General features: G+C 43.9%; 1 protein-coding gene across 1 annotated transcript; it reads right to left on the reverse strand.

Annotated features, from left to right (window-relative positions):
• Window positions 1–10,951: 10,951 nt before the first annotated feature.
• Window positions 10,952–14,455, reverse strand: LOC140565427 (mRNA decay activator protein ZFP36L1). The gene is made up of 2 exons (XM_072691326.1): window positions 14,268–14,455; window positions 10,952–13,070 (listed from the first exon to the last, which is right to left on the reverse strand). Exons 1-2 carry the CDS (start codon window positions 14,319–14,321, stop codon window positions 11,910–11,912), a joined length of 1,215 nt encoding a protein of 404 aa, XP_072547427.1. The 5' UTR covers window positions 14,322–14,455; the 3' UTR covers window positions 10,952–11,909.
• Between the last annotated feature and the right edge of the window lie 303 nt (window positions 14,456–14,758).

Raw genomic sequence — 14,758 nt, forward strand, 5'->3', positions numbered from 1 at the left:
TCATTTTATTATGCAGAATTTTGAAAAGTTGGAATGACGCAAGGTTCTTAGAAGACACAGATTCATAGAACCTGTTATGGAACATTTATTAATTATTATTATTATTATTATTATTATTATAATCACCCATCAGGAACTTGAATGTATAGTTTCAATCTTTTCCTATAGTTACTTCCTCCGTCAAACCTACGCAACTTGCTACTAGGAGTCCTTTTGTCAGTTTCCATGCTCATGCACTGTGACACCAATTAATTCAGTTTAATTACTTTGAAGGGTTCCTGGTGTGATCTGTGGGTGGGCAGCAGGGAGCATGACCTGCTTACTGGAGGGCTCTGGGCTCTTTCTTTTAAAGCGTCTTTCTTCTGACCACTGCCACTGTGGCCTTGAGCAAGGCAACATAACCCCAAGCTGCTCCAGAGTGTTGCAACATGAAGCTGTGGTCAGAGTTGTAAGAGCATAAATGACTAGCGCTCATCTGCGAACATTGCAAAATTCAGCAGCCCACACAAAGCTCTGGAGTGACAAAATTCCACTTCGGGTTTCTGAAACCATATTGGTAATGAGTGTAGTTGCCCGCAGATTATATAAGATGCAGGTTATATAAGGCGGGTGGCGTGCAGGTGGTCAAAATAAAAAAAGAGGTCGATATGGATTTCCTCTTTGAAAAATGTATCCAAGTCAAGCGGTCAGACGCTTGTTTGGACAGGCGGCTGAAAGGCCATTTTTACATAGGCTGCCATGTAAACACAGACTGCCATGTAAACACGGTTCCTTTTGGAACCCATTGTGGCCCTTTAGTTCTCAAAGAACCGCTTGTGGTGGCTATTGTACTATTTTACAGTGTGACGAAGTTACAGCGAAGGACTGCATAAAGAACGTCTGAATGTTTAAACAGTTCTATTCATGACTAAATGGTCCTCAGTGATGGTGAAATGGCTGTGAACTGTAGACCCTTATACTCATACTCACTTACACTCAAACTGTTTTTTTTTTTTTTTTTTTTTTTTTATTTGGTACAAATTTTAATGCTACAGTAAACCATGTTTAGACAAGCCAAGTTTTGCTGGACCACCACAGGCTGCATAGAATCGTCAATGGCATTGAAAAAAAGTGCTATGGCATAAATTAGCCACTTAAGCCTTGCCTTAAGATGAAGACCACATATTTACTAGTTTTAGATGTGAAGGGCCCAGAACCTCATGAACATGATTTGTGACTAAGGCTGCGATTGCAATGCTGGGCGAGGCAGCCAGGCAGTCGATCCAACAGTGATGCTAACGCTGCGATAGTGATAAGAAAAACACTGTGGTGGTGCCCCTTGACTAATGCCACGGCAGTGATGTGGAGTCAACATGCCACTGCTATGAACTTTAAAACACATTAATGCGACAGTCTTCGCTCCACTTCCTTTACCATATCAAAGAGACGAGTACAAATACATAGAAAACAAATATCAATAGCAAGGAGAAACAACATTAGATTTTAATGGTTTAATAGGGTGGGAATTTCAGAACTTCAGACTTTAAGAAAGTTCCTCCCACTCTGAAATTGCAAAAGACCCATCTGTTGAAAGTTTTTTTTAGGAACTCAAGAGTGGTTCTTCATACTAAGAACTCTTTTGGGCAAATTTCTTTTCATTTTATTTACTTGTAAGAGTAGAAATAAAGTGAGGAGTACTCTTAAAGTGTAAGAGTACATAACCATACTGCTATGCGTAACCAACCCTAAGCCTAACACTTTCAAACTTTCACCAGATTTTCACCACATTTTATAATAATTTAACCATCTGTAGACCCTGCTGTATAGCTCTTATATGATTAAGTAGGACCAAAAGTAGCAATACAACAGCCTTGTATTAGAAGAGCAAATACTAAGCCTAACACCTTTGAGAACTCACTGGTCACTCCTTCTACAGAAGCTGGAAGTCTTGGTGTAGTGATGGATGATCAGTTATCGTTCTTAAGTCATGTTGCAAACGTAACTCGGTCCTGCAGATTTCTCCTGTACAACATCCGGAGAATTCGACCCTTCCCCTCTAGAGAGGCCACCCAGGTGCTCGTTCAGTCTCTCGTCACTTCCAGACTTGACTACTGCAACTCTCTTCTGGCTGGTCTTCCTCTGCGCACCATCAGGCCCCTGCAACTCATCCAGAATGCAGCGGCACGGGTCGTCTTCAATGTCCCTAAATTCAGCCATGTCACTCCACTGCTGCATTCTCTCCACTGGCTTCCTGTAGCTGCCTGCATCAGATTTAAAACCCTGACGCTGGCCTACAAAGCCAAGAACGGACCAGCCCCTCCATACCTGATGGCAATGGTCATAAGCCAATCCGCACCAAGAGCCCTTCGAGCTTCAAGTACGGCTCGGCTCGACACGCCATCCCTCAAAATCCGCGGAAGACAAGCGTCCAGGCTTTTTTCTGTCCTGGCACCAAAGTGGTGGAACGAGCTGCCCCTGGGTGTCCGAACGGCCGAGTCGCTCGCTGTCTTCAAACGCAGACTAAAGACCCTCCTCTTCCAAGAGTACTTGGACGAATAGAGTACTATGGTCACCTTATTGTCTTGTGTTTAGTAATGTCTAAAGCTTAGAGGTTTCTTTTGAATTATTAGCCTATTCTAACTAGCTAAGGCTTTTCTTGGGTAAATAGCAAAGCACTTTGTAAGTCGCTCTGGATAAGAGCGTCTGCTAAATGCCGTAAATGTAAATGTAAATGTACTGTTCAGATGATACAGGTTGGCGTGATCATCCACAATTGATCATGGAACTCCAAATAATATTGAGTATTACTCTTCTTCAAGGTCATGTTTTCTCTTCACAATTACCCTCCCTCAGTTCTGTTCTCCTAATGTTCTCTTTAAGACCCTTAACCAAAAAATCAAGGGTCAGTCAACACATCAAGTTTCACATTGCTGCTGAGTGGTGGGGACGCTACATCAGCAAAACTCAAATCTGTGTGCTGACATCAGGTGTGAGGTCACACTTTTGACATCGCTGTGTTTACAGAGCCAGTCCCGGTCAAAACAGAGCATTCACATCGCTACCATTGCTAGGCAGCAAGCTGGTGCTTGCATCACATGCTTACGTAATTTCCCTGAAAATCTAGGCCAGCTTTGCAATTCATTCAGTTTACACTCTGCCTTCTGACATTCCAGTGTTTTGAAACTGTTTGCGGGTCAACGAGAGAAGCAAGTAATGACTTTTTATTTCTTTTATATTTAGTTTAATCAAAACTTAACAACATTGTATCCTTTATAGGACCGTTTATAGGGTGTAGTTGTTGTGGTTACTTTTGTATTCGGTTAAAAAAGAAAGTTCTTAAGTGTTTCTTTGAATTTTAAAGAAAGTTCTTCACACTGATCTCTTAGTTTTTTGATACAGTACAGTAGAACCCTTCTCGGTGCTATATAGGCCCTTTAAAACACATCTACAAGAGAAAGAAGAAGAAATATTCAACTATAAAAAGAACCATTTTAACATTGATGGTTGAAATGGTTCTATCATTGCCTTTACTAAAGAAACCCTTCAAGAACCATTTCTCTCTCTCTCTCCAAAAGAAGCTTTTAAGAGCTATTACGTAAAGCTCTGAGCAAAGTTCCCTACCACAGAAACAAAACAACCCTTCAAGAGTGTTCTAACAGGAAACAGAGCCCTAAGTATATGAGAAAATCTATCTTGCCTTGGTTCTTGTTGCTATGGGTGTCTCTGAGCCAAAGTACCATTCAAGCTAGCTGAATGAATTCCCTGAAGTCAGCTAATCCTCTAATAACCGCATAACCTGTTATCTTCTCTGCGATCCCTTTCAGAAGGTGCCTCGCAGCTTTGCAATATTTTGACAGACAAAATGAAGGTGTGAGAACAAAAGAGCGCACAGGGCTGGGAATCAAGCTCATTCATTTGTACGTTAAGGGAACCACTCATAGCACAGTTCGGTTTATATGAAAGGCAGACCCGAAGTCCTACAGCAAACGTTCAATCTCAGGCCACTCAGTCAGCAAAACAGATTAGATAATCGGATCTATTTACTCTGCTCAATAGTACACAATATTCTCCAGCTTCCGGCCTGTGTTGATCTTTTTTTCTCCCCCTCTCCTGCTTGCTCATTCACAGAAAGACTGGACTTCTCGGATACGTCTCGGAAAGAGCTCAACTTTAACTCTTTAAACTTTACATACACCGTATATCACTGCTACATATCCCATATACACTTCTGTTCGAAGTTTAAAATAGGCCGCAATCAACCATAACATTAAAACCGGTGGCGAAGGGAATAACATAGACTATCAGGTTACAGCGGCACCTGTCAAGGAGTGGGAGTCATTAGGCAGCAAGTGAACTCGCAGTTCTTGAGGTTGATGTGTTGAAGGATCTGAGACACTTTGACAAAGCTGAAGTTAGACAAGTGGGGCAGAGAACCTCTTTAGAATAGCCTTGGGGGGTCTTGGGAGGCGTTCCCAGTACATGGTGGTCAGTACCTACCAAAAGTGGTATACGGAAGGACAACTCGATGGACCAGGAACAGGATAATGGGTGCCCAAAAGTCCTTGATGCGATCTATGGAAGCCACACCTCGCAACTTACAGGACTTAGCTAGCATAAAAAAATAAGGCGATACAATAACTTCGATACATCTTTTGGCCTGCCAGCAGGCCATAGGCTTCTTAAGTGAGCCTAAGTGTCCATCCTTGGAGCACTTTTGGAGCACTGGAGATCTTACTTAGTCATGTTATTGACGTGATACAATAAGTACCTAAGGTTAATAATCTACTGAATTTACTTAAACATATCAGAGACTTCTCTAAAGCTGCTTGACTGATGTGTTATAGGTTACTGATAGTCCGCAGAGAGTTAATTTCGTCAGCAAAGGGCCACCATCTACACTGCCTCGTATGTGAAATGTGGTGATCAAATCTCAAAGCTTTTTTTTTATCACCTGGTGTCAGTCTTAGTCTATCTCTTAAACTTCTGCGTTTGGTAACAACTGGACTTATAAACCACGCTGCCAGATCTTTATGAAAACCACATTCTCCCCATAAGCACAACAAGATTGAGCAATTCATTCACATTCTTTTTTTTCTAAGCGCTCCGGGCATCGGGACAAATCCGCACACGCAGTCAGCAGAGGGCCCTGAAAAACAGGGCTGAGTAGATGAGTGGAACCAGCGTCTGCCCGCCACTCCCTCTTTCCTACGGGGGAGTGTGGAGGGGTGGGTGGGAAGTGGCTGTTGGTTCTGAGGCACATGTGGGAAGTAGAGGTGCTGTGTGAGAATCACAAAGACGGTCATTCAGCTCTGAAAGGATATGAAACTAGCCACAGCCCAGCTCGACCAAACGCCCTCTACACCCCCCCCCCCAAGCTCAAAAACCTGCCTCCCACTTCCTGTTCTCTTCATTTGAAGGCCCCACTTCCTCTCTGCCTGCGCCGCCATGCCAAAACTGCTCCTCATTTCACAGACTTTAAAAAAACAAAAAGCACAATTAGAGCCCATCCAGCAGCACGTCTGAGCTAAAGGACAGGTTCTGTTTTCTAAATACACTCTAAGCAAAAAAAAATATATATTTTCATTTTGAACTTTGAATCTTGATTTGACCATTTATTAATAAGAAGTTATACAATGTAAAGGTTTCTATTTGTATTACGTTTTTAAATGAAACCACGTAAGCCTTAGTATGCCATTCATGTCCAATAACTATAGAAACATGTTGTAGGAACCAAGCAATATATCTTATTATATCAAAAACAGATGATAATAATACAAGTAGGTTGCCTTTTTTTGCTGCATCAAATGGTAGTTCACTCTGTCTAATACTGTCCAATTTACAATTCAGCATTTACAGTTTTAGCTAGGGCGTGACATCATCTGAAAGAGAAACATTACTCATTGGCCAGAGCAACCATACAGCATCATCACACTGCAATAATAGTGACGTACTTGTCATGTCTTTTTACAATACACCACACATCTCTATTTGGTATATACAGTCTAGTTCCAGAAGAATTTAGATTCGGAACCATTTCTAAGGTTAGTTTGCCCCACTGTACATCACCCCCATGGATTTGAAACGAAGCAACCAGGATGTGATTGAGGTGTTGACTTTCATTTTTAATGGAAGAGGCAGAATTCACCCTGCTACTTCAATCAGGGGTCATTTCGTCAATAAAGAGCAGTGACCCTACTTGCCTGTGCCATAGCACTACCGCCACCAAGTGTGACAGGTGATGCGGTATACTTCAGCTCATAATACTACATTATACTTAATACTCAAGCTGGCTTTCATCAGTGCAAAGATGTTTGCTTGTTATCGAACTGAGCCCAGCTTTTTATGGATATTTTCTGTCAGTCTAATCTGACCTTGAGAGTTTCCAGTGGTTTGTCTACTAAAGAAAGCCCTCTGTATTTCCTTTTTCTGCTGACTTTGACAATGATAATGCCTACCGCCTCGAGTGTTCTTCACTTGACCACGTGTTGGGTTTTTCACCAAGAAAAGAATTCAGTAAACATCTACTTTTTTTGTCTTCCAAGGCCATCCCACTCTTTGGAATTGCAGAGCTCACCAGTGTAAAGGATCTCCTTTCTCTCTCTCTCTAGTATGTCAGTCTTATGTCGACCTCAGTCACTTCCACTAGCCTTCTTGACACTTCTTTGAACCGCATATTGAGAGATGCTATGAGCAATTTCAACACTTTCAGACCTTGTTCAGACCTTTTATCTCCATAATTTGTCATGAATTAATGAGGGACTTCGCCAGACCTGGCTTTGAAACCATGGCTGTGAAACCATAATGAGATTAGTCGAATGTCCAATTACTAGTGAGCTATCCCAATTGTGTCATTTCAATTCCATTGAGATATAGTCCAGAGGCAAAATACCAATTGTGTCACTGTCCACATATCTATGGACCTGACTGTACACCATATTTGAATAGTACTGGACATGTTCAGCAAGCCTATAATCTTCACCATCAAGGTTCCCTCTAAGTAAACATTTACAAGGTTTTGATATGTGACAGTGATATGACTATGAACCTTTATCTGATGACCATTTCAAATGAGGTGCATGTTAATGCTGTTTACAGCTTTATACGCCAAGCAGGATTAGGAGTGCTGAAAAAAGGAAAAAAAAGAAAAAAAAAGGAGGGAGTCTGGGATATGGACACTTAACCTTAAACTGCATACCATTCATTTTAAGCATCAAGAGGGGAGGAGATGTACTAACTGGCTTGTAAAGTACACAGAGCATACGTCACTGACCGGCATTGCGCAGTCAAGCAGACCTAACAGACCAAACTCCAGGGAAACACCCTGCTTTGTTCCAGAGAATTGGCTAATCAGCATTATTTGCTAGGAACAGTTCAGCGGCCCTGAGTTTGCATAGGTCGAGACGATATGTTGACTTGTTTTAAATGTCCTAAAAATGTTGGGAGACGGACTGGATGCATTTGTTAACGCCACACTTAACTTGCCGGGATACGCAGCTCTTTTGAACCCCTTCGGCTGTAGGCCTTGGCAAGGTTGTGTATGAGTGAGGAGCTGAAGCGTGGACCCCTGTGGGGTTTTACGGTAACAGACATTTGAATTTCGACATAAAAAGCCACTCGGAACTGAAGGTGATGCGCTGGATGACACATGCACTGTCTCGGGGCCCAGACTATATGACACTCCATTGCCAGTTACCTCTGATCACTCCTACGACTCCCTGCCCGCCACACGCTTACTTAAATCGCGGGGAACACATTTCAACAGACGTATGCGTCCACAGGGGAGCAGCTTTCGCTGTGCTTCATACGCCATGTGAGAAGGAAATGAATAAGCATGAGCAGTTTATACTGTAATGACCCACGGCCTGATGAGCGCCATGACATCACAAGGGCGTATATAACTACACAACCCTAAATATATCTCTATCTGTCTCGAACGAATCCTTTTAGCCATTCAATCCACCACCAATGACTTATGACAAAACCCTAGGTACCAAAAGAGGGACTGGCTAATGTTTGCATTAGCTTTCAGGCTACACTTCCCGTTTTGAGTGCTACTGGCATGTACGTACATATGGGAGGAAATTAAGCAAGAGGGGAAAGGAAGTGAAACTGGTCAGTTGTGACTCTCAACGCAATGCTGACAGCTGCTACTTTGGCTGGAAGAACACTGTGACGGAACCGTAGACTGGACCACTAGGCCAGCTAGGCCGGCTGCACTGTTACCGAATGGCAAAAATATGACGCCCAGACACCTACAGTATAGCGGTTCTGGTTGTGGAACTTAAATGTTCCTTCAAAATATGCGATGCGAGATACCATCAAGGAAATATGAATGATAACGTCAAACAGTTTAGCAGTTTAGCCACAGTTAGTGGCCTAAACATTAATATTCTCAAGTCATTTAAAGACACAGTACAGCATCAGTCAACATAAAGGTGCTTTAAATGGTTCTTTAATGGTTCAGAATCCTGTTCGTAACGTGTAAATGTGAAGAACCTGTTGCATGGAATCATTTAATGAACTATTTGAAGCACCAGATTTTGTTTTGGCAACACTTTACCAAAGGGCAGTGTTTATTAGGCTACAAGACCTACATAAAGGCCTTTTTCCAACAAGTGTCAGTTGTCATAACACTTGCTGAGGTGGAATTTGTAAAAAGGCTTGATATATGACAGCAAATATTACAGTGTGCAGTCTACAGAATGAAACCTAAAGAGTAACTGTTCAAGAGGCTAAATCCACCTCTTCAGAAAGACACACTTTGCATAATGTCAGGCAAAAAAAACCCTTCCTGTGTCTTCTGCATCTGGGAAGTAAGTGTTAATTAGTACAGTAAAAAAGCAACTGCATGTACAGTATTTGCATCCCCATCCAGTATGTAGGAGGATGAAAGCTGCAGGTGTGCCACTGCTACGTCTAGCTGAGGGTTTTACTGCTGAGATCTACAGTTTATAAGCCAAGAGCACAGTACTTTCTAATTCGAGTGGTAACAGTTTAACCAGCGTAATGGTTAAACAATAATGAACTGCAGGATGTTGTGGTGACTATCAAAGTTACACATAAACCTGTAGAAGCAAAAGGCAGTAGCTTTTTCCTGAGGAATGGTTCTGGGTTCAATGGCCTCTTTTTTTTTTTTTTTTTTTTTTTTTTAGCTTCTACTTATCATTTGACTGCCCTCTAGTGGTAGAGGCCCCTCACTGCCTCAAAACAGTGGGCATTATTTAAGTTAGCCAAAACCCTTAAAAAGCACATGGGCTGAATCTATGTGGTTTCTAACATGCCATTTACATTCAACCATTGGTTGCAGGGCTGTTTAACAACCTTTATCCACCTATTAGCGTGAAACAGCCCATTTACATGGCTGACCTAAAGAGCACTAGGGGTTATGGAGTATAAACATGTATTTAATGGAGAACAAAAGGGGGAAAATAATATATAGCTTTTATAAATTATTATATAGCCCACTGAATCCACACGCAGGCCTCCAACAACTTCCAGCTCTCACACTCGCTCTCAGAGAGATTCCATTGTATCCCAGAGGCGGGAGAGCATATGTTTGACCCACAGTGCTGGTGAATGTGGCCATCTGCTCAGGATTCCACATGATCCGAGCCCTGTGTGAGAATGCGCCTGCCTTTGTACAAACTCACTAGGCGATGTGGGAGAATCTTTCTTGCGCACAATGGACAACAGTAAGGCACTTTAACCCTTTCCCTAGCCCATCTTTTCTCAGGAGGCAGGTCTTCCCAATACAATTCCATTACATGGGGTGGGGTGGGTAACTATGACAAAATACCGGTTCTCCACATACACTATGCAAGAGCATGTACGGGAACTGCCATTATGGTGGCACAATCCTTAAACAGGCTATGAGGCTTGGGTAGAACTCTATATGCACTGTTGACAATCATAACATTAATAGACATGACAGGATATAGGATTTGCCAGTGGCGGCACACAAAAAAAAAAAAAAGGTATTAGCCGAAAGTTGTTGCTAATATTTTAAGCAGGACTCCCGGTAGTGGTTTGTTACTCGTATTTTTAATTTAAAGGGAACAATTAAGTAAAAACTAGGGAATTTTGGTTTAGGAGCATGAACAGATCAAGCACTAATTATTGTATATATAGATGTGTTAATTGTACAGTACTATAAGCATAATTAGAGGTGTGCAAGTATAAAATGCTGCTTTTAAGGGGGGAAAAAAGAAGGGGGGCACACTTGTACATCACTGGCCATCAAAGACCATTACACAAAGAACTCAGTACAAGATATGCTGTATTGTCATACCCCTAATGGAAATACACCAGTGACCTACACACCAGATCAGTTGCTTCTAAAAAGAACTGTTGCTTCACTGCTGCCAAGACCGAAGCAGCAAGCGGGACCAGAGCACAGAGAGAGAGAGACCATTTGAATCAACTTAAATCCCCCCACCCCGCCCCCCCAGGATTCAGGAAACTCGCAGAAGCCGTTCATCCTCCCAGTTGTGCCTTTCGTGTAGAACAAATATGTAAATGACCCAGCAGTAAGGCCATGCACCAGAGAGCACTTAATGCAGTGAGGAGAGGTGGGAGGGAGAGTAAACTTCAATGAAACAAAAGCTTTATCATTTCCATACCAGATTAGATCGGCCAACCCTGCAACCCCCCACCTCGCATTAAGAATAACAAAAGGCATCCGCAGCAACCTCACAGATGGGTGTCGCTCGGCCTCGGAGCCATACCAACACCGGGGCATGTCCAAGAATCAAGTATGAGGCTTGGGAACGCAATCAGCAATCCAAAACCAACATCGCAACAAAAAGCCTACATTTCAAACCGAAGGGGAAAAAGTGACTCCTGTTGTTAAGATCCACATTCAATGTGTATATGCTACTAAAATATTCAAATGTCTGAAGTAAAGTTGATAAAACCGCTGCAGGGATGTTGGGGCACAAAAACCCCAGTCTGAAAGCAAGGCACAAACTTTACATTTTTAAAAAAAAGGTTTATTTTCAGTACAAAAAACTGGGAGAGAAAGAATCAATATATTAAACTTAATACAAAACGTTATGAAACTTGTTTTCTATAAATACAATAAAATAAATTAAAAAAAGAAAGCTGCTAAAGATTCTTTATCACTACATCATAACATGGAAGCCTTGTAGGGCATCAGATACAAAAAGGTACCCATCAGAACCATCTAGGCAATATGATGACCAAAAAAAAAAAAAAAAAAAATACTAAAGACTCACACACAAACCTGTCTACTATTACAATAGCATGAGCTCTAGGAGGTCAACAAAACCAATACCAAATATGTTGCTGGAAGCCAGCTAGAAAATCCTCACCAACCATAAGTCTGGAAACAACCCAAACAATCGTTAAACAGGAAGGAAAAACTTTTAGGTCTGCTCAACAGTACTTTAACAATTTACATAAACAGTTTTTTCTAAACACAGCAATCTGTTGGAAAAAAAACCTGCATGAAAACAGACGTGTACAGACCAAGACAAAAAGAGCCCTATCCTGATACATCAAGTAACACTGAATCTATGGAACATTCACATGACAAGGCTAAGTTGGTCAGACTCTTTGGCTTTTTTTTTATAAATATAATCTTCTGATAGTGATTTAAATACTTAAATACTGCATCACCATCGCACAGTTACATAGCCAAATTACATTCTTCTCTTTTGTAAGTCACTTAAAGAAAACAAAAGCAAAAAAAACAAAACAAAAGTGATTGCTCCACTTAAAAGCATCAGGAAAAGGAAGAAAAAAAAAACCCACTTTGCTTCATGGTTTGAGTTTAAGACTTTCAACCTTTGTAGCAGATAGTACTACAACAAGTGAGCCTTTGCTCTGAGCTTAGCTACAAATGTCAAGTATTTCCCCGTATATACACCCCCCCCAGTATACAGTTCAGTTCTTTTGGGGCTCTTGAGGCTCTACAGGAAGAAGCTGGGGCTGCTGGTGCTGCCCTCACTGGAGAAGCCGTCATCAGGCACGGAGAGCTGGCTGAAGATGGGAAGCCTCCTGTTCATACAATCAAAAGCAGAAGATTCAGAACCACTGAGGCTGCTTGCTGAGCTGCTGCAGCCTCCTTCATGGTCCGAAAGTGAGGTGAGAGACAGGCTTCTAGAGCCAGGAGAGATCCCGCAAGTTGGGCTCTGCCTTGGACATGCCTCCGGCTGGGCGAGCGCCACCTGTGAGGGTGACGAGGTGGGCGTCAGTTCTCCATTGGAGCATCCAGAGTCAGGCGACGGCAGAAACTGAGGAACAGACTCCCAAGCTTGGTTCTCGCCAGACCCAGTGCTCAGCTCCGGAAAGGCCAGATTCAAAAGGTCTGAAATGATGGTCGAGGCTGGGGGCAAGGCTGTGGAAACCGAAGGGGCACTGAAAAACGAGGACTGGGTAAGCGGAGGCTCAAGTGGCTGGAAAGTAGACGGAAAGCCTGAAAAACTGAAGCTCTGCTTGAGGAGAGGTGGGCGCGGGGCAGCTGGGACAGAGGCCTGCGCCTGGGGTCGGGAGGGGGCCTGGGCAAGGTCGTCTTCGTTGTTGTGCACAAAGTGGCAGCGGATGCCGTAGGGGCAGAAGCCGATCGAGTGGAAGGTGCGGCACGGCTCCGTCTTGTACTTGGGGTGCCGGTTGATGCCCCGCAGCTCCTCCTGCCCATGGGCGAACTGGCACTTGCTGCCGTACTTGCACACCCCCCTTTCAGTGAAGGTGCGACACAGCTCAGTCTTGTAGCGAGACGAAGCGGTGGCAGAAGTGGAGAGGGAAGGCACGGATGAGGGTAAGGAAAGCGCACTCTGCATCGCTGCCGGCTTGTCGATACTGGACTCTATGGAGGCCCAGTCCAGCCCTCCAGTGTCCCCTTCCACCATGCTGACCGCCCGCTCGGACCAGAAAGCCATCTTGTTCCACCTTGACGGCAGTGACGTTTCTTTGTGCTGTGTCCAGCTCTGAGGGGTTACTGACCTGGCCTCAGAGACCGTCCCAGATGAGGAAAACGGACAAGGGGCGGCTCCTGGCTTTTTATATCCAACTGCTGGAGTAGGGAGCGTCAAGGAGTTGGGCTGCTCTCGGAAATCCAGGCCCAAAAGTTGCTGTAGGCAAGAAGGACAGCACTGGTTAGGTACGGGTATGAGTTTTGGGCTTTTTTTAAATTTTTTTTTTTAAACACCTTAAAAAAAATTGTTTTAAATACATGGAGACATCTCCTCGCTATCCACCAACATTTTACTATTGATATTGCATAAAAATAAAAAAATTTATTCAGAAGGCACAAATGGGACACTGGTCACTTGGGATGCGTTGGCCACCTCATCCCACCTCTGCTAGCTATCTAACGTCACTCCATAGAAATCCAAGCAGGCAGCCAAGTTTCTCCACAATAAGCCATTTCAGACCACTATATGCCTCAGAACCAAATTATATAGACGTGTTGACAGACTGAATTGCACATTCTCAAGCAAAAAGGTAGTTTTAGCACGAGTTTAGCTATCTAGCTACCAATGCAGACACCAGCAGCGCAACACTGGCGATAACGCTGCAGGCTGATTAGTAGCTAAGATGCTAACGTGGCTAGTTTGCGCATTTGGACCACAACGGCAGCACTAGCACTACACAGAGCAGCCGTCCTCCAGCAGATTGGGTCAAACTGCAACAATTTCTCTTAAAATGGATGAAATTCGTCTGGACACGATACTAGACTCCGGTAAACGCTTGGAAATGCGTGCAAACACGATCCCCTGGAAGTCCGTCGTGTGTGTGTTTTGGCGTAGAGCCTCGCCGCGTCCGAGCTGTTTACTTTCAAACTGCAGCAGCCGCTCAAATATTGATACTCTGAACTAATAAACCCTCATAATGCTCAAAAAACACCGAAAACCCTCACCCATCGCATTTCTCTGACGAATCACAAAGAGCTGCTAAATAATTGGCGAACTTCATCGTCAGTTCACAACTTTTTAAACCCCGAAACGACGCCGGGGGGTCGAGTCGAGCCGAACTCGTGGCCCACTGTGAGCAACAGCGTTAGTGCTAGCTAGCAGCGCCGCGCCGCGCCGCACAGCACCGCACAGCTGAAGTTAGTCCGCTAGCGCACTTTTACACCCACACTCGAGGCTCCGAGAGCGAAATTAGCCGTGCAAACTTTCGCCCAACTTTTTACTACGAGCGAATCTTTGCGTCATACCGAGGCGAAAGTGCACAGCTCGGAAACGGCGCATGCGTCACACCGCCACCACGAACGAAGTAGCTGGCTAGCGCGAAGTCAGAAGCGAGAAGCGCAGAGCTGTGTTTACCTTGCACAACACGTCGTCCACATCCACGAACTGGTTCAGGGCGTACGACGGCATGTTAGAACGCGCCAAGAGACCATACGATGCGTTCCTCCAGCTCAGAGCTCGGTGGGCTTCTCCCAAAACTTCCCTCCTGGACGCGAAAGTTGTTGGCGGAGCCACGTGTGGCTTTTGAAGCGGTGCTTCGGTCACACCCCCTCCCCCGCGCGTCCACGCCCACTAGCTGTGACGTCCCACAGGCCCTGAGCACGCTGGCGTGCGTCGTTTATTTGGTGGGACATGGGCTTTCTGCGGACAGTGCTGCGTAAAAACAGCTTGAGGTATTTTTTGCAGACCACCAGTATGTCCACGCAGGGCTGGATGCGGCCGATATGTTGCGTGAACAAAGCAAAAGTACTTTATTGTAATATTTATTGTTGGAAATAGTTACTATGCCAATAGACTACTTCTTGTAGTGGGACGTATGCAGAATTTAGAGGGGCATAGTTGTACCC

This window comes from Salminus brasiliensis, chromosome 11 (genome assembly GCF_030463535.1).
Source record: "Salminus brasiliensis chromosome 11, fSalBra1.hap2, whole genome shotgun sequence".
Classification (NCBI taxonomy): Eukaryota; Metazoa; Chordata; class Actinopteri; order Characiformes; family Bryconidae; genus Salminus; species Salminus brasiliensis.